The sequence below is a fragment of the Hippopotamus amphibius genome, chromosome 3 (assembly GCF_030028045.1).
Source record: "Hippopotamus amphibius kiboko isolate mHipAmp2 chromosome 3, mHipAmp2.hap2, whole genome shotgun sequence".
In the NCBI taxonomy this organism is placed as follows: Eukaryota; Metazoa; Chordata; class Mammalia; order Artiodactyla; family Hippopotamidae; genus Hippopotamus; species Hippopotamus amphibius.
In genome coordinates, this window is record NC_080188.1 from 47,185,359 (window position 1) to 47,206,133 (window position 20,775).

The 20,775-nt window shown below is 38.1% G+C and overlaps 1 protein-coding gene and 1 pseudogene across 2 annotated transcripts in view; one reads left to right on the top strand and one right to left on the bottom strand.

Moving 5' to 3' along the window:
* The first annotated feature begins 401 nt into the window (after positions 1 to 401).
* Positions 402 to 20,775, top strand: part of USO1 (USO1 vesicle transport factor) — a 91,541-nt gene continuing 71,167 nt past the window's right edge. Inside the window, exon 1 of one of the 2 annotated variants that reach the window (XM_057726042.1) lies at positions 402 to 648. In XM_057726042.1, the coding sequence (XP_057582025.1) occupies positions 583 to 648 (66 nt within the window). In that variant the 5' untranslated portion in view covers positions 402 to 582. The remainder of the gene's footprint in view (positions 649 to 20,775) is intronic. The other variant, XM_057726041.1, reaches the window with a different exon arrangement.
* LOC130848105 (40S ribosomal protein S3a-like) lies at positions 7,102 to 7,910 on the bottom strand (annotated as a pseudogene).

Below are 20,775 nucleotides of genomic sequence, written 5' to 3' on the forward strand. Positions count from 1 at the left end.
CAAAACCAAAAGAACCCTCCCGGGGGCCGGGACCCCTTACCTGTCACGTCGGCCGAAGGAAAATTTCACTTTCGACTCAACAAAATACGACCCCAGATTTGACAGCTTGCACTAAATCCCGCTCGGCGAGAATTAAACACCCTGCAAGCCAAAATGCGTACAGTATCCGGATGCTTTCCAGCCCGCTGGGCCGGGCTCGGACCACGTGGGTGGTTGAGGCCAGCAGGAGCGACCAGAGAAGGGCGGGAGTAGGAGGCGTGTCCTTGCGGAGGGAGGCGGGGCCTTGCCGTGGGCGGAGTTTGGGCGGACCAAGGCTGCGGGCCTCCCCTCGCTTACTCTCCACCTTTGCCTTCGCCCTTCGAGCCGCCACGTAATGCCACGTCCCCGCGCATGCGCATCTCGACTGGTGTTGGAGGCTGTTTCCGGGCTTAGAGGGCTGGAGCGGCCGCCTAGTAGGAGGCCGTGGTGGCGGCGGCCCGGGAGTGCTGAGTGCGGCCCTGGGGGCCAAGGCCCTGCGGAGGACAGAAGAAGTTATCTTTTCTTTCCCGAAAGGGCCGGTAGAGGCGGTGGCTGAGCGGCGAGATGAATTTCCTCCGCGGGGTTATGGGGGGTCAGAGTGCCGGACCCCAGCATACAGAAGCCGAGACGGTGAGAGGAGCGGCGGGTCCGGGACTTAGGAAGGGTCCGGGCAGGAACCGGGACGGAGGACTCGGGGGCCGGAGGTCACCTCCCGCGCGTCACCGTGGGCCGGGAGTCCACATGCGCCTCCCCCTGTGACCCCGTGCCTCCCTTCCTCTCCTGAAACCCCCGAGTTATTCCCTCACGTCCCCAGCGCAACACCCAGAGGCGGCTTGGCCGTGCTGACAGCAGCGCCGCAGGCCACTTGGTGGTGGTCCGCGGGTGGTACCGCCTGGGAAGGCATCGGTCCGGGGCAGAGGTGGCCCGACCTGTCTCCCACGCCCCTAGGGGCCGCGGGCCTGGCCCTCGCGTTTCGCTGGCGTCTCCATTGGCGGTGAGGAAAGCCCAGCGCCCTCCCTTGCGGTCTGGAATGGGGCTTTGGGGAACACTGCAGGAAGGTTTACAACCCAGCTGTTGACCAGAGCAGGTGGCTAAAGATAAAACGATAGTTTGGAGCGCAAAGCTACCTGCTCCTGTCCCTTCAATTGGAGACAGGTCGTTCTGCTCGGACCCCGTTTTTCAGTCTCAAATATTTGGAAAATACTCGCTTGGGTGTTGTAAGGATCTTTCGCGCTCAGCACTTTGGGAACACATTTCCCTTCCGTTCACCTCATTCAGAAGTCTGAACTCGTGGTAACAGGATTTGCAGCGTCACTTTAAAAAAATTGTTAGCTACTGAAAACAGTATTTGATGAGTTGGTTCGAGTTTAGGTTTAGGATAAATCTACTTGGAAGCTTGGTTAAGTGTCTGTGAGAAATGAGTGTGACTTTTTTTTAAACTAAGTTTTTAATTTGAGAGTGATTTTAGAGCTACAAAAAAAGCAACAAAGTATGATATTTTAAAGGTAAACTTTGAATAGTATTCGGGGACATTACTGGGTTGTCTATGAACGTGTATCCCATGTTCTGTGTTACTAGGACCCTGAAGGGTAAATAATAGCTTTCATTTGTCAGGCTCTTACCTTGTGCTGGGTACTGTGCTCTTTATAGTTCGCATTCTCTTTAGATCCCTAACCACCCTGCAAAATAGGTGATAGTACCCTTACTTCACAAATGAAGAAATGAGGCTTAGAGAGGTGAAGTAACCTGACCTAGGTCACACAGCTAGTAATGAGCCAGGATTCAGCCAAAGTTTGCCTTACATCAAAGCCTAGGCTTTACTGCTGATAGCCTGTATTTTAATACTTATCTGGGAATTTTGGAAATTTATATAATTATTAAAATTTTACCTCATAAAATCTGAGTTAAAACTGTTTAAAGCAGAAGCTGAAAGCTGGTGACTCTGTTTTCCTTCATTTGAAAATCAGGAGATTTCTCATACACACACACACATGCACACACACACAAACACAAACTGATATTTGGCTTCTCTTGTCCATTCCTACCAGTGGCTTCAAAGCAGCTGAGTTGCACTATTAGAAGACCATGCTCTCTCCAAGTTAGCATAGTCACAGACCACTTCTTCAGCTTCTGTTCATGTATTTTACCTGTCTGATATTTTTGTTTGAGGCACCAAGTTTTAAAGTGTGGTTTATTAGAGCTTGCTTTGGAGTTAGACCTTGATTTGAATCCTTGTCTTCCACCCCTAATTGGATTGAGCAGGTGAGAGGTGGCCAAAACCCTGTAAGTAAAATAAGGAAAATGCCTACTCTGGGTGTAAGGAAGATTACGTGAAATAAGAAATAGAGCCTAGGACTTAGTATGTGCTTAATAAAGGCTAATTTTTATTACATGTTTATAGGGAAAGAATACTCTTTCTTTTTTGGTTATAGTTACCCTTGTCACAATGACTTCTGAAGAAAAGATGATGTGCAACTAATTGGGTGTAGGATTTTAAAGCTGAAAGGCCCTTTGCAGATCATCCAGGTGGAACCCGCTCATTTTACAAGTTAGGAAACTTGAGGCACAGAGCACTAAAGCAACTTGCCCAATATCGCAGAGCTGAGACTAGAATTTGATCTTGCCACGGTTAATGGAACAACATAGCTTTTATGTCATGATTTCAAAGTCATACTTGAGTATCACATGTGTACTTTGTGTACATAAACTGAAAGGAAAGTGAGAATCCTTGTTCTTGCCTGGCTTTGAATGTGTATAGTCAAAATCGGAAAACTAATGTCTTCTGATGAGAATTAATAGTTTATTCTGAGTTACAGTATGAATAAAATTTATTTCACCATCTCATTCCATCAGGAAGAAGAATAGGCATAAGGGGTCATGGGTCACTAATTTAGAAGTATTTATAGAGCATTAGTAGAGTATCTTGGTACAGTATTAGATCTTTTAATTGGTGATTTGATGTGACCTGGATATTCCGGTTGCTAGAGCTTAGAATTTCTAACTTCTGCATTACCAGTATTTTGTAGGTTTGTCCATTTCTGCAAAATTAAATTATTTTTATTGTGGTTTTCCATCTTTTTTGCTTTTCTCTTCTCTTTCCTATGGAAAACCTCTTTTCCTTGTCTAAATTCTACCTCTTCCTTAAATCCATCATCTATCCCTGCCCTAATTTGCACCCTTTACTTCTTTCCCCCACCAAACTGCAGATAGTCTCTTTCCCCTCTGTGTAATCTTTTTTTTTTAAACATGGAGACCGTTAAGTCTTTTTTTTTTTAATTTATTTATTTATTGGCTGCATTGGGTCTTCGATGCTGCACACGGGTTTTCTCTAGTTGCGGCAAGCGGAGGCTACTCTTCGTTGTGGTGCACCGGCTTCTCATTGCGGTGGCTTCTCTTGTTGTGGAGCACAGGCTCTAGGCGCATGGGCTTCAATAGTTGTGGCTCATGGGCTCTGGAGCGCAGGCTCAGTAGTCGTGGCTCACGGGCTTAGTTGCTCCGTGGCATGTGGGATCTTCCTGGAGCAGGAATGGAACCCGTATCCCCTGCATTGGCAGGCAGATTCTTAACCACTGCGCCACCTAGGAAGTCCCCCTTCTGTGTAATCTTCACATTTTAAATAAATTGTTCATTTCTTAGGCCCTCTACCATTTTCTACCCTTTAAATCTGTCCCATCTCTTCTAGACTCTTAGGCATCTTTTGGGCAATGTTCATATATGTTTTAATCTTTGTTTTTCCATAGTAGCACTCAATAAATATTTAAGTGAATTAATTATGGTGTTATGAAAGAAATCACAGATCTGTAATCATAGCAGCTTACAAATTACCAGGTACTAAAACAATACTTTTTAAAACCTGTAGGAATCAAAGTTCTGGAATGACTGAAATTCATTATGTCAAACTTTTTACTTAAAGGAGTTTTCAGTTTTGCTGTGCTTTGACTACTTTCCTGCTTTTTCTTAACTAAAGTGTTTTCTAAATGTGTGAGTTCTATTTTTGATTGTATAGTACCTAGCTTTTCATACTCTCAGTTTAAAAGTAGCTTTGGACTGTTATTAAGATGTTCTTTAGAGACACAGTAGTAAATATTTGTGTTTGTATCATGATAGTAATTTTATAAAGTTTGGAATATTTTAAGTCCAGAATTTCATTCACATTAAACCTTTCATTTTCTAGAGTCAAATATTTTTTGATTTGATTTCTTTTTTTCACTGCAGTAGAGAAAGGCACTGATTCTGATGATTGAAGCCTCCTTAGCCTTGGCATACTTTGCTAGATCCAAATAAATACTAATTATAGTAAAAATCCTACTCATTCTTTTGAGCGCTCAGATGTTTAATTTTCCATCTACCTTCCAACTAATATCTTTTTTCAAAGCGAGTTTCTTGCAAAATCCAAGAAAAGTGTTAACTACATTTGATGATAAATGGGGGCGGGGAGGCCAGGTTCTCTTCTCAGATTGTGTCCCAAGGCATGAAAGTTGCAAAGTCCAGAAAAGATATGCAGAATTACTATACTGTTAAGATGTCTCTTTTTAGATCAGACTTTGGTCAGCCGCCTTAAAAAAGCAAAAGGGCTAACAACATGGACACAGCTGTAGTTTCTTTTAATAAAAATTGTTATTAAGGAATGTGCACTTAAATTTAGACATAGTTTTGGTTTAGTCAAGCACATTGTACACCACGTTACTATAAATGTGTAGCCTGAATCTCCTGTATCTGGATTCGTGTTTTATAAATTCTGCATTAAAAACCAGGTCAGTAACAGGTATGTGTTTTCTCTCTTAGCTCTCTTACAATAACAGTGTGAGAGAAGGCTATAATAATGATTTGTGTTTTGATCACTTCTATACCCAGCCAAAGATGTCTCTTATATTCTTTTTAAGTAGTATCTATTGAAAACTACCTGCCTTTTTTGAAGGTTAATTACGTATAGATTATATGTATCATTTAAAATTTACATACCAAAGCATGTCCCAAAGAATGTGAGTAGATGTACTTGAAAGGGTTTTGTTACTAACGAAGTGTACCGAGTGTTGGTCAAAAACAAAACAAAAAACCTGGTGTTTATACACAGTTTATTAAACAGTCACTATGTTATGTTTTCAGATATTTTCAAGGTGAAGATATAAATTGTGTTTACCAAATGTAAATGATCATATCCTAATTTTTCCTCCAGGAAACCTTGTAGGTCTAGTGTTCTGAGGAACATATTTTGGGTAATATCATCCTAGAGGACATATTTTTTAATGGAATGCTACATTTTAGAAGTCTTTCATTATCATCAGTTTTATGGAGTTCATGAAGTGTTGCCTGTTTGGATACCTAAAAGACAAATAATTCCTGATGCTTTATGATTTGAGAAGTAATTGTAATCACCTTTGAATTATCTTTTAGGAGAGAATATGAGAATTTCTTATATAATTAGTTTCTCTTTTTATACATTTACCTCTTATTATACTGCTTTGCCTGATTTTTCTGTCATAGAAAAGGCATGCTTATATTTTTATACCTCAGGCAGAAATGCTGTAAACATTCTTTGTGTAAAAAGTTAGTCACCTTTAAATTGAAAACTTTTGTAGTGGTAGACTTTGAGATGCTAGCGTTTATGATAGGTTATTTGGTAGACAAGTTTCGTTATGATGCCTTGCTTAGGAGGGTGTGCTTTTGGAAAACATAATTCATTTCTTAGAGAAAGCATGGAGTATAAATGTAGTATATTATGTTGGCTGATTTATTGGTAATTGTAATGGAAATAGATTGTGTTAGGTTTATGGATTTATCTGCAAAGGGGCTGGTGTTTGACTTTGTAATGTTCCCTTTTTTTTTTTTTTTTTTTTTTTTTAGACTGTAATAATTTAGGTCATCTAAAGATGTCTGGCTTTTGCCTTTTTTTTTTTTTTTTTTTTTTTGGTAAAAATATTCTCAGTTGTAGAGTTTAATTTAAAACTAATTTCTGGCTCTTTCTTATATTTGAAAACAATAATTTTTTTATTCCATTAAAACAATATAAATGAATTGACTGTTGACTAACATGAATTAGTTTAATCCTATAAGTCATGGTTGGGGAGGTTTTCGCTAGAGAAGTTATAACTATGTTTTAAGCTTCATGAAGGTAAAGTTACATCAAGTATTAGGTACTTGATAAATATTTGTTGAATACATGATTGGTTGAATTTGATTTTTTAAATTGGCATTTGTGACTAATTTTTGCATGTCAAATAGTTACTGAATACTAAAAAAATACGGATTTCTATTAGGAATTGTGAGAAAATGTTGCAAACTACATTATGTCAGTGTCCTTTAAATGTGCCTCACCATCCTAGCTTTATGCCACCTTCTTTTTTTCGCTTTTTACTTCTCAGTATTTTCCTTGATAAGTGGGATTGTGAATCTCACATGGCAATTACTGAAAACAAGGGTCCTGATACATAATCACCTGCATGAGACACATGATGTTATACATCTTATTTTACTAATTACCTTTTTATTTTATTACACAAAATGGCAAACAATGCTAGTAAAGTTTAAGTCCTCTGACTACCATCTGCAATTTTGGTTCTCTTTCCTTAAATAACCACTATATATTAGTTTGTTATAAATCCTTCCAGACCTTTATTAATATTAATAATCATGCAGTATAGAATTATATATTTGTATGAGCATATTTATCTCTTTTCCACAAAGATACACTGTTTATAGTGTTCTACAGCTTATCTTTTTCAATGATTGATATTTCTTGGAGATCTTTGCATGTTAAAACATACAGCTACTTGATTAGAAGTTATTTAAAATATCAGATTTTTAGTTACTTTTCTTAATTACACTATATCCTTTTTTTTTTTTTGGCACACGGGCTTAGTTGCTCCGCAGCATGTGGGATCTTCCTGGAGCTGGGATCGAACCCATGACCTCTGCATTGGCAGGCGGATTCTTAACCACTGCGCCACCTAGGAAGCCCCAACACTATATCCTTTTCTAATAGACTATAAAAGCATCTTGATAACAGGATCCATATCTAATTCATCATTGTGTTTATTTATTTTATTTATTTTTTAACAAATAATATCTTTCATTTGTCACCATTAAAAGTCTGATTTTCAAACAAATTCTTGGACTGGTGGCTCATATCCATCAGCTCATTCACCTTTAGCACCTGTCTCATCCCCAGTAGCTTTTCCAGAACTAATACCTTCACCATGTAGCTCCATGAGTTTTCCCAGTTCAAACTTGGGTTTCTTCAGCATTTTTACTTTTCTAACAAAGACATCATGGAGCGGGTAAATAGATTGGCAGGCCTTTTCTATGTCTTTTCCAGTGCTGTCTGGAATCAATTTATTGACCACCTCTTTCAAGTCATTTGTCTGCACCTCTCGGGTCATGATTTCCATCATCTTCTTGTGGATCTGGTGGACCTGCTGGTGCTGGGCATATGAGGTCTTCCGAATCTGATTGTTTCATTTTTTAGTAAAACCCACACAGAACAGACAAAGCAAATAACCATCCGTAGTCTTGACACCAACGTGAGCTTCAATCATGGTCTGCCATTTTTTGACCATGGAGCACATTTTGGCACGGGTAAGATCCATGCCATGGAAATTAGTCAGGCAGTTTTTGCCGTGAACATCCTCAGTAATAAGCTTGAATTTTCTAAACGCAACTTCATCATTCTGCAGATCAGTAAGGCTCACTTCAAAAACACGACCCTTGAGGCCATCAGATGCAATTTTGGTTCCTTGAGTTCTCGTGACTAGTGTTTTTCCAATATTTCTTATATTGAACATAGCTGGTGCTTTCACATCATACCAATCTTTCTTAGAAAATGGGTCAACCACTTTCTTCTTGGCTCCCTTTTTACTGCCTTTCGTAAGGCACTTGTTTTTGCCGACCACCATGGTGCTGCTCAGAGAGCCAAAAGGCCATCATTGTATTTATATCTGATTAAATCTATGAGGTTATCCACACTCTGGCTATAGAATTTATTTTAATTAACTTTTTTTTCTTTTTCTTTTTAAAAAACGATAGCTTTTTGGTTTTTTGTTTTAATTTTATTTATTTATTTATTTATTGGCTGCGTTCGGTCTTTGTTGCTGTGCGAGGCCTTTCTCTAGTTTTGGGGAGCAGGGGCAACCTTTTGCTGCAGTGCGCAGGCTTCTCATTGCAGTGGCTTCTCTTGTTGTGGAGCACAGGCTTTAGTACTTGTGGCTCGTGGGCTCAATAGTTGTGGGTCGTGGGCTCTGGAACACAGGCTCATTAGTTGTGGCGCACAGGCTTAGTTGCTCCGAGGTATGTGGGATCTTCCCGGCCCAGGGATGGAACCTGTGTCCCCTGCACTGGCAGGCGATTCTTAACTGCTCTGCCACCAGGGAAGCCCTTTAATTAACTTTTAGAAAAGACAAATACATCATTTTTTGACATAATCTCCTTGCTTTTCAATACACTTTGTCTGTCTGTCTGTCAACAAGCTTTTGTAGTCCCTCATAAAAAATGTTTTAGGCTGAGCTGCAAGCCACAAATGCACAGCTGTCTTCACTTCATCAGAAGTGAATCTTCGTCCTTATAGGGCTGCTTTCAGGGGACCAAACACGTAAAAGTCCGATGGAGCAAGATCAAGACTATAAGGAGGATGCTTTAACACCTAAAAACAAAGTTTTTGCAGAGTGTCAGCAGTGTGGGCAAAAGCGTGCAGATGTGCACACCTTCAGACCACAAAAAATGAATCACTGCTCTTCTTTTGTGCAAATCACAAGTGGGGCATCCATTTTTGCTTGCACCACAGTTACAAAGGAACTGATGTAACATGTTCACACCTGCACAGCAGTGACTGGGGAGACAGTAGCCTTGAATGGAAAGCACTGATAAGACAGTGTGGCCAACAGAAGTTTTAATATAACTGGAGTGTGGATAATTTTTGACTCAATCTCGTAATACCTAGTTAGCATAGTATGAATTATGCTGTCTTAAGTTTTTGCTTCTTATCACCCTTTTCTGATCCTTTTGAATAAAACTAACTCTGGGTTAAATTTTACTCATATACATTTTTTCTCTTTAGAACTCTTTTTTTTTTTTTCTTTTTTTTTTTCTCTTTAGAACTCTTTTTTGTTAAGCTTTAGTATTCTGTTGTTTAATGCAAGAATCACAGACTCAAATCTCAACAGTGTCGGTTGGGTAACATCATTGTTCAGGGAAGCAGGTCAGGTTAGGAAGAGAGCAGAGGTCTGGGATGAAACTTGAGCCTGTATATCCTGCCTTGAGACTGTAGCTAGTGCTCAGCTTCAGCCAGTTGTTACAGAGAGCCAATTTAATGGCTTTGAATCCCATCCTACCACATACAGTTCTGTGAACTTGGACAAGTCATTTACCCACTGTGCCTCTGTTTCCTCATCTCTAAAATGTGGTTAGTAATAGTGCCTATCAATAGGATTTTGGTGAAGATTAAATTTAAAAATATAAAGAACTTTAGAATATAGATGGCACATAGTGCTATATATGCCATATTTTAACAATTCTGTGGTGCACTGTAGCATTTAAACATCTCTGAAATCAGGTTGCATCTTGTAGTTGTAATTGGCAGTATTTTTTTTTTTCTTGGCAATACATTTAAAAAATGGTAGATCTTATAATCAATGGCTTTTTTTTTTTCCTTTTTACAGAATGTTGGGGTTTTTTTTAATATTTATTTATTTGGTTGTGCTGGGTCTTAGTTGGGAGCAGGCGAGCTTCTTGGTTGTGGCTTGAGGGCTCCTTAGATGCAGCTCAAGGGCTCCTTAGTTGTGGCATACATGTGGGATCTAGTTCCCTGGCCAGGGATTGAACCCAGGCCCCCTGCATTGGGATTTTGGAATCTTAACCACTGTGCCACCAGGGAAGTCCCCAATAACTTCTTAAATTGTATGAAACATAGTGTTAGCTATCATTAGGTATGAGCCTGATCTTTTTTCAAGTTAGAAATCTGAAGTTTTATATGAAGTCTTTTGATTTTGAACTGCTGGCTTAAAAATTATTTTAGGGACTTCCCTGGTGGCACAGTGATTAAGAATCTACCTGCCAATGCAGGGGACATGGGTTCAGTCCCTGGTCTGGGAAGATTCCCACATGCCAAAGAGCCTGTGTGCCACAACTATTGAGCCTGTGGTCTAGAGCCCACGTGCCACAACTGTTGAGCACACGTGCCACAACCACTGAAGCCTGCATGCTTAGAGCCTGTGTTCAGCAACAGGAGAAGCCACTGCAATGAGAAGCCCACCCACCGCAATGAAGATTATAATGCCCCTGCTCACCACAGCTAGAGAAAGCCCACGCACAGCAATGAAGACCCAATGCAGCCAAAAATAAATAAATAAGTAAATAATAAATCTTTTTAAAAAATTATTTTAAACACTGTATAGGCCAAATAGATTTTCCAAAGGTTTATAGCAAATAAGTACATTATTAAGAGGTAAAATTGAGTATTTTTAATGTATTCTAAGTTTTGAGTATTAAGTAGCCTTGGAATTTAATTTATTCTTCCATCTTGTAGATGATGAAACTGTCTTAGAAAGATTGTATTTAAGATGTAGTCAATTCTTGTTATTCATTGATTCCATGTTTGTGAATTCACCTACACGCTAAAATTTGTTTGTAACCCCAAAGTTAATACATGCAGCAGTTTCACAGTGATTTGTGGACAGGTGCAGGGTAGCAAAAAATCAGTCACTGATGTGTGCATTCCTAACTGAGGTCAAACAAAAAAATATTCTGCCTCTTGTCAACTCTTTTTTTTAATTGAGATTTATTTATTTAGTTATTTAGTTATTTTTGGCTGCATTGGGTCTTCATTGCTGTGTGCAGGCTTTTCTCTAGTTGGCACAAGCGGGGGCTACTCTTTGTTGCGATGCTCAGGCTTCTCATTGGGATGGCTTCTCCTGTTGCAGAGCATGGGCTCTAGGCCCATGGGCTTCGGTAGTTGAAGCACATGGGCTCAGTAGTTGTGGCTCTTGGGCTCTAGAGCACAGGCTCAGCAGATGTGGCACACGGGCTTAGTTGCTGCACAGCATGTGAGATCTTCCCCGACCAGGGATCAAACCTGTGTACCCTGCATTGGCAGGCAGATTCTTAACCACTGTGCCACCAAGTCCCTTGTTTCAACTCTTATACTGTAAACAGGTGCCCTTTTCACAGTCTGTTTAGTGTCATGTGTTTTGCATTTTTGTGCTTTTTTTTTTTTTTCCTCTGTTAAAACTGGCCCCAGATGTATTGCTGAACTGTTGTCTTGTGTTCCAAAGTGTTGTATAAGAAAGCTGTGATGTGCCTTATGGAGAAAATATGTGTTAGATAAGCTTCCCTCAGGAATGAGTAATAGCGCTGGTAGCTGTGAGTTCGTGTTAATGAATCAAGGGTATATATTGAATAAGATGTCTTTAAACAGAAGCACACGTTAAACAAGGTTATATATTGGATCCATTGATGAAAATGTTACCAGAGGCTCATAGGAACATAGCCCTGTATTTCCCTTAGGCACAGTCTGCTAATTCAATGTTCATGGTGACTAGAGAACATAACTATCACAAATAACAAGAATCAGCTGTGTTCAGAAAGTAGATGAACAGTGAGTCAATCACATGGTATGTTAGAGCAGGTAATAGAATAAGAGCAAAGTCTAGTATATTCTGGAAATTTCTTTAGATGTTTGTGTTATTGAAGCAGTAGTTCAAAACATGCTTATTATAAATAATTCAAATCAGTATATAGTCTAAAATTGCCCCTTTCTTCCTCTCTTCACAGTCTCATTTCCCATTACCGGGAGTAATCTCTAATGAAGTTTGGTGTACATCCTTCCAGCGTGTTTTCTTTGCATTTACCAATATTTTTGTTTCACAAATGAGTTTCTTTATAAGAGTGAAATAGTCGTATTCATAGATATTTGATTTTTTAAAATGTTAACAGTATGTATTAGAATTTTTCTATTTACTAATCCCTGAACATAGTTTTTTTCCCAGAGAGCTTTTAAAAATATTTGTAAATTTCTTTGTTTCAAGCAAATAGGCTGAAGTATCTTTTCTTGTTACCAGTATTCTATTCTGTAACCTTACATATCTTAACTGTACAGTTGATCTTTGAACAACACCAACCCTGTGCACAGTGGAAAATCCTCATGTAATTTAATTTATAGTTGACTCTACGGTTCCTCCATATCCTCGGATTCAACCAACCGAGGATCACATAGTACTGTAGTATTTGCTATTGAAAAAAATCCGAGTCTCAATGGACCTGCACAGTTCAAAACTGTTGTTCAGGAGTTAACCATATTTACATTTCTGTTGATTGAGGCAGTAAAATTCTGAGAAGGTTACTTGTTTCAAGTCTACAGAATGGTCATCTGAAATATTGTGCCTTGGTAGTATGCTGTGATAATGAGTACTTTGGTAAAAGGCCTAGGGACAAATATTTCTGGCTTTTTATTAAAGTAGACTGGATTAATTTTTTCTGTATTATAACTCATTCTTTTGATCAATAATGGCAGCAAAATATTAACTGAAAAGGAACAAGATGATATTAAAATCTGTGGGATTTAGACTTGTACATCCTTTCCCATGTTCCCATCATGTAGATGAGAGTGTTGAGGACTAGGACAGGAGTCTGTGACCTCAAACAACTGGTAAATTTATAAATTTTGCTTTAAACTACTAAGTAGCCTCTTTGGTCAGTTTCTGAGAGAGTAAGTGAGTTGCTAGTAACAAAGTCTCTCACCTCAGGATCCCTTTTGGGACACTGAATAAACATATCCTCCAGTTCTAAAAAACTGTCCTTTTTCCTTCTGATGTTAACATCCTCATTCACTCTGCTTCCCTACTTTTCTACTTATTTCATTCTTGTTACCCATTACCCAGACGTCCACCTATATCCAAATCATTGCTCAGCTTAGGGCCTTCTGACCAGCTATACCATCCACAGTAGTACTCTCCACCTAGTGTGTCTTATTCCCCTAATCATTTCCCTCATTGCGCTTATTATTTTCTGTATTTATCTTGTTTTTAATTTATTCTGTTGTCTCCTTACTATTATAATTTCATTTGAGTTAGGTACCTTCTATAGTGATTCACTGCTGTTTCCCCAAAATAGAATTTTGCAGGGCCCAGCAAGATATTAAGCACTTTAATAGTATTTCTCAAACCGACTGTGGTGAAGGACCAGTTGGATTGTTTTTCCCCCCAATTTCCAATTCATCACAGACCAATACTTTTGTAAAATATAATAAAAATTAATTTCTAGGGAAAAGAAATGACAGTACACACACACACAAACTCATGGACATACAATATACAAGCCCAGTTTGTTTGTTTTTTTTTTTTAACAACCATAAAAGTATCCAGTTGTTATAGAAGTGTCTGATGCTTAGTCCCAGTTTCTTTTTCCTTTTTTATTAAAGTATAATTGACTTATTATATTAGTTTCAGGTGTATGACCTAGTGGTTTGGTATTTTTGTACATTGCAAAATGATCACTGCTATAAATCTAGTTACCATCTGTCATCATACAAAGTTATTACAATATTATTGACTGTATTCCCTATGCTGTATATCCCATCTCTGTGACTTATTTATTTTATAACTGAAAGTTTGTACCTCTTTATCTCCCTCACCTATTTTATGCATCCCACCCTCCTGCTTAGTCCAATTTCTGAACTTACCTTGTCACAAACCACTGCTGTCTGGTTGCACTGACCATGGCCCCCATTTGGGTAGCAGCATTCTAACATTTGTTGAATGAATGAATGAATGAATCACCAACTTCAAAATTATGGCACTGAATTCTTCAGACTCTATTATTTCTTTGACCTTACCGAAACCAGAATATTCTGAGATATAGGAGAGTGATTGCTGATTCCTATTGAACTTCAACTAGGCTATTCACTGATGCTTTTTCATTCTCTGATTCTTTTTTTTAAATGACAAAAGAGACATTTGAATACATGCTTGTTTAAGGAAAAGCTGTAGAGAAGTGTATAAAATGAAAAATGAAAGTCCTCCATGAATAGGCATTTAAGGTACTTCTGTTTTGTTTCTTTTTTTTCTAACATTTAATTAGTTAATTAATTTTATTTTTGGCTACATTGGGTCTTTGTTGCTGTGCATGGGCTTTCCCCTAGTTGTGGTGGATGGGGGATACTCTGTTGCAGTGCGTGGGCTTCTCATTGCAATGGCTTCTCTGATTGCAGAGCACGGGCTATAGGCACATGGGCTTCAGTAGTTGTGGCATGCAGGCTCAGTGGTTGTGGCTCATGGGCTCTAGAGCGCAGGCTCAGTAGCTGTGGCACACGGGCTTAGTTGCTCTGCGGCATGTGGGATCTTCCCCGACCAGGAATCAAACCTGTGTCCCCTGCATTGGCAGGCAGATTCTTTTTTTTTTTTTTAATGGATATACCACATTTTGTTTATCCATTCATCAGTTAATGGGCATTTGGATTGTTTCCACTTTTTGGCTGTTTTTTTTTTTAAGAACATTTATTGAGATACAGTTAAACAATAAACTGCATATATTTAGAGTGTACTGTTTGGTATCCCAATCTCCCAATTCGTTCCCCCCAACCTTCCCCACTTTCCACACTTGGTGTCCATATGTTTGTTCTCTACATCTGTGTCTCTGTTTCTGCCTTGCAAACCAGTTGATTTGTTCCATTCTTCTATAGTCCACATATATGTGTTAATATATGATATTTGTTTTTCTCTTTCTGACTCACTTCACTCTGTATGACAGTCTCCAGGTCCATCCATGTCTCTACAAATGTCCCAGTTTCATTGCTTTTTACAGCTGAGTAATATTCCATTGTATGTATGTACCACATCTTCTTTATCCATTCATCTGTTGATGGACGTTTAGGTTGCTTCCATGTCCTGGCTATTGTAAATAGTGCTGGCAGGCGGATTCTTAACCACTGCGCCACCAGGGAAGTCCCTTGTTTCTTTTTCTATTACAGTGCTACAGTGGTTGTTCTTGTAATTATGACTGTATATGTGCATATGTTGCCCTAGGACAAATTTCTAGAAGTTGAATTCCAAACAGCAGCTGTTTCAGACATTTTAAATTCAGTTCTTTCAAATATTCTTTTGTCTTATCTGTATCTTCAGCCCTTTCCCATTGCCACAACCCTAATGCCTTTTTTTTTACCTTGTCTGTTATAATGAGCTGACATTTTTTTCCGTAATTTCTTTCTGTTCCAGTTTGTCCTTATTATCTCAGCCAGGTTAATTCTTTAAAAGTGAGTATATTAATTTCTGAAGAACTTACATATAGGGCTGACTTTTTTGTAAATACTTGGTAGCTTCTGATTATAGCTTTCCCAAAGTAAAGCTCCAGCTCCCTTAGAACAAGGGACAACCCTGGCTGGGTAGGTAAGTCCGAGGCTTATGAGGGTCCTTACTGGGCTGTAGTGCAAGTGGATGCTATTCACAGCAACTGAATTAGTGTTCCCCTGTACACACACACACACACACACACAAATCTTGTAGACCCTATAGTTTGCAACAGGTGCTCAGGCTCCCATTTGTCTGTATAAGAAGCAGTGTAGAATAGTAGAAAGCATGTGGGCTTTGAAGTGAGGCATCTGTAGCTCACTTAGAATCTGGACTGTATCACCAAACTGGCAGGGTATTTTGGAGTGCATTGCTTTATCCCTGAACCTTAGTTTCCTCTCCTGTAAAATGAGTTTATTAGTTTAGGTATTGGATCAGCTGCTATAACAGAGGTCTAACCAAGCTAAAAGTTTGTGTCTTTCTCCAATAAAAGTCCAATTGGAAGGCAATCCTTAGGGTAGGTTAGTTATGTTCCTCGGGGTGGTATGGGGCCCAGGTGCTGCTTTTTATCTTGTTCTGCCATCCCCTGGGATAGTGCCCTTGTTTGGATTGTTGAAGGTGCTTCATTACCAGCTGGTTCAAGTTCCAGGGTGGGGGAAGGAGAAAGAGGAATGAAGAACAAATAGCTTCCTTTTAAGCACGTGACTTGGAAGGTACAAAGAACTCATTGGCCAGAGTATAGTCACTTTCTATGCCTAAGAGTAAGGAAAGCTTGGAAAGTAGTTAGGTGGACAACCTTTGTGCCCAGCTAAAACACAGAGGGTTCTGATAACTAAAAGAAGGAAAGAATGCATAATAAAGCGCAGTCATACTGCATTGTGTTGGTTTTTCAAGTCAGGAATAAATGGAATAATGGTCTTGAAATCTTCAGCTTCTATACTGTTGCTAAAAAATTTTTTCTTGGTAAATGTCAAGTGAAAAATATAGACCTGTGTTTGGCCTAAAACCTGGCTAAGTCTTTGTAGGGTTTGAAACATATATAATATTTTCCTTCCATTTGGTTTCCGTTGTCTGTAAAAGGTAGCAACATACCACTTTATTATGGAGAGATCACTTATTCAGAATATTGTCTGGAATATTATCAGGAGGTAATAAGGCTTTCACATAGCAAAAGTAGAAGTTGTAGAGTCCATGTACTCAATCTTGATTTCAAGCCTGGGTAATTTGCAGTTATAGATATATTACTATCTAGCCTAATTATCAAATTTCTTAGTAGCAAATTAAAATCTGCAAAATTTGAATGGTCTGTTAGAAACATATATGATGGAAATGACAGCGAAAAGCCTGATAGGATAGAAAATTAATACAAAGGAATCATAGAAGTTTGGTAATGATAAGTTTGTTAAACATTTATTGAGCATTTATAGGTGCCAGGTACTATGCAAAAATGTTTATATTCATTACTTCATTTAACACCTAAGACATCCTTATATCTGGTATTAGAGAGAATTTAGGCTTAAATGCTAAGAAAGCTTAAACAAAGCTTCTTTGTTTAAAAAGACAGGAAAGGGCAGACTCTTCAAATGGATAACCAGCCCTACTATGTCAGCTCCTTGTTGCTCTGATGTGATAATCAAGAGAAAGAAGTGCTCTTTTTGATAACTGAACTTCAATAGTATTGAGAACAAAAGGACTTCAGTAGGAAGGAAACGGGAGTTTATGTAGTCCTGTATTTCAAGCTCATGGGAAAAATCAGAAACACTGACTATTTAATACCCTCCTAAGTTCTTCTGTATTTGCTATGTTAGTTATTCTTGGCTACATAGCTCTAACCCGCTAGCTATTATCCTGATGTCCACTTTCTTTATATAAATTCCTGCCTCTGGATTTACTGTATCCTAATAATGATTATTCACCTGATGCTTAGTCTGTGTGTTAGTTTGCAGTGGCAGAAAAAATTGTACACAGCTACATAATCTCAAAACAATACTTTTCTTACTAAGTAGATGGAAATAATTTTCTAATTCTAACTAAAAGACCCATTCTAATAAAAACTCTTTAGGCTCAGTTCTTTATGATTTCTTACTGCAAAATACATAAAAGAAAGATACCTATGCACTCTTACTACTTTCATTTTGGTCTCATGAAGTAGATTTTGAATGAAACGCTCAGGTGATTTCCAAAATGATAAATTATGCACAAGTAGCACCTCAAACTCAGATCATAAAATTTTTTGAAAATAAAAAAAAAAAGACAGGGAAGGTTGTAATTAGTCTTAGATGCTATCAGAAATCACTAAAATGAAAAGACCATTTTGGTGCCTGACAGAGAGTATCTGAAATAGCTTAATTATGATTCCAGATAAATTAGTTGTTCTTCTATTCATTTTTGACTCTTACTGGTTTACAGTATGGTTGATTTTAGTTTGTCTTAAGTCAATAGAGAGAAAGTTCTGATTAAAATCTCCAGTTGGGAAGAATATGTACTTGCTACTAAAACCCAAGTTTAATAGATAAAAAGCATGTTTATAGTCTTTTTTCCCTTTTTTTTTTCTTTTTTTTCCTTTTTTTTTTTTTTTCCTTTCTTTGGCCGCATCGAGCAGCTTGCGGGATCTCAGTTCCCCAACCAGGGATTGAACCCAGTCCACAGCAGTGAAAGCCCAGAATCCCAACCACTAGGCCACCAGGGAACTCCCAGCATGTTTATAGCCTTTTTTTTGTTTTTAGAACTTTCATTGAAATATAATTGACATAAAGTGTACAATTTGATATTTTTTTCTTATTAGTAATGTATACATGGCAATCCCAATCTCCCAGTTCATCCCACCCCCCGCCCCCGCTTTCTCCCCTTGGTGTCCATATGTTTGGTTCTCTACATCTGTGTCTCTCTTTTTGCCTTGCAAACAATTTTTCTATATTCCACATATATGCGTTAATATACGATTTTTGTTTTTCTCTTTCTGACTTACTTCAGTCTGTATGACAGTCTCTACGTCCATCCATGTCTCTACAAATGTCCCAATTTCATTCCTGTTTATGGCTGAGTAATATTCCATTGTACATATGTACCACATCTTCTTTATCCATTCATCTGTTGATATAGTCTTAAAAATAGTCTTGATACATATTTACCCAAACTCAGGAATGAATGGATTTTATTTCCATAAATATAAATACTACACTTTAGTGATGAATTTTTAAGTTCCGTTCTGCAACCTTCCAAAAAAAACTAGTGATTTGCTTATTAATCAGAGCCAATTGAAGCAGAAACACAATTGAAGTCGTTAGAAAAGAAATGTATTTTTAGCTAACAGTTTAATCTTATATAATCCTATTTTTCCCCACATTATTTTAGATTGATTATCATTCCCAGAAATAACAAGCCTTTAAAATTATTGTAGGAAATTCCCTGGCAATCCAGTGGTCAGGGCTTGGCACTTTCACTGCTGAGGACACAGGTTCAATCCCTGGTCGGGGAACTAAGATCCCACAAGCCACGTGGTGTGGCCAAAAATAATAATAGTAAAATAAAATTACTGTAAAAGGAAAGCCTTCTTTTTCTTATTTTTTATTTTGGCCATGTCACGTGCCCCCTGCGTTGGAAGCGCAGAGTCTTAACCACTGGACTGCCAGGGAAGTCCCCGAGCCTTCATATTTTAGAAATCTCCTTTGGTGTATTATTTTAATAGAACAAGTATATATATATATGTGTGTGTGATACAAAAATTATTCATAGATATATAAAATTTATAGACTCAGACCAGTTTTCTTATTCTGAATATGAAATGCTATTTTCTACATTAAAATATGTGTAGACAGTTATAAAGTAAGAAATCGTTTTCTGTGCCTGGCATAATTCTTGACTCAAGAGTGGCATCCTTAATATACCATTCTTAAGCAGTGTCTGTCTTAGTCTGTTTGGGCTGCTGTAACAAAAATACAATAGATTAGGTGGTTTGAACAATAAACATATTTCTCTTAGTTCTGGAGGCTAGGAAGTCCAAGATCAAGGTGCTGGCAGATCCTTTGTCTAGTGAAGGCCTGCTTCCTGGTTCATATACTGCCATCTTCTCTAGTGTCTTTGTGTGGCGGAAGGCATGAAGGAGCTCTTTGAGGTCTCATATAAGGGCTCTAATCCCGTTCATGACCTATGCCCTAATCACCTTCCAAAGGCCCCAACCTCCTAATACTATCACATTATGGGTTAGGATTTCAACATATGCATTTTGCAGAGAAATAAACTAAACATAGCAGTGTCACTTTCAGATAGAATTGACTACTTTTTCTTTTGTGCACCTGATTTATGAGCATATACTTACATACCTTTAATTTATTATTATACTTTATTTACAATACTGTCTTCCTGTGCAAGTTCTTTGTGGCCAGAGACCGTATCTTATTTTGGTTAGCACAAGAACAAATACATACATGCTCAGTGTGTGTTTATTGACTGAGTGATGACTGTGCATTCTAGTCTAAAAAAATATTGGACTTTATAGGCAATAGGGAGCCATTGAGAATATTTTTATTATGTTTATTTTTATACATTGAGTTGATTTCATATTATTTTGATCAGCAAAGATAGCATCTTTTAAAGATGAATTCAAAGATGCATTAAATCAGTCATGAAAATATCCTAGAAATTCCAATAAAACATAAACCAGTTCACTTTATTCCATTATTGCTCTTTTCTGTTTGTAAAGGTAATAGTTGTCCTTTATTAAAACTCAAACATCAGAAATAATGTAGAAAATGAACATTTCCAGCAACCCACTAAAAGACAGTATGGTACATAGTCTTAATTTTTTCTACACGTTTGCATAGGTTTTTTTTCTTTAAAAAAAAATTTTTTTTAAGTCAGCCTCATTTTTTTTTAATTTATTTATTTGGTTGCACCAGGTCTTAGTTGTGGCCAGTGGGCTCCTTAGTTGTGGCTTGCCACCTCCTTAGTTGTGGCATACATTCTTAGTTGCAGCATGCATGTGGGATATAGTTCTCTGACTAGGAATCAAACCTGGGCCCCCTGCACTGGAAGCATGGAGTCTTAACCACTGCACCACAAGGGAAGTCTAAAAAAGTATTTCTTTTTATGTTTATAACTTTTACTCTATCAGTAGAATCACATTAATTATTCTTTTTTAAAAATTTTTATTGGAGTATAGTTGATTTAAAATGTGTTAGTTTCTCTTAAAAGCTTTTGCACAGCGAAAGAAACCATAAACAAAACTAAAAGGCAACCCTCAGAATGGGAAAAAATAATTGCCTATGAAACAACAGACAAAGGATTAACCTCCAAAATATACAAGCAGCTCATGAAGCTTAATACCAAAACAGCAAATAACCCAATCTACAAATGGGCAGAAGACCTAAATAGACATTTCTCCAAAGAAGACATACAAATGGCCAACAAACACATGAAAAGATGCTCAACATCACTACTCATCAGAGAAATGCAAGTCAAAGCCACAATGAGGTATCACCTCACACCA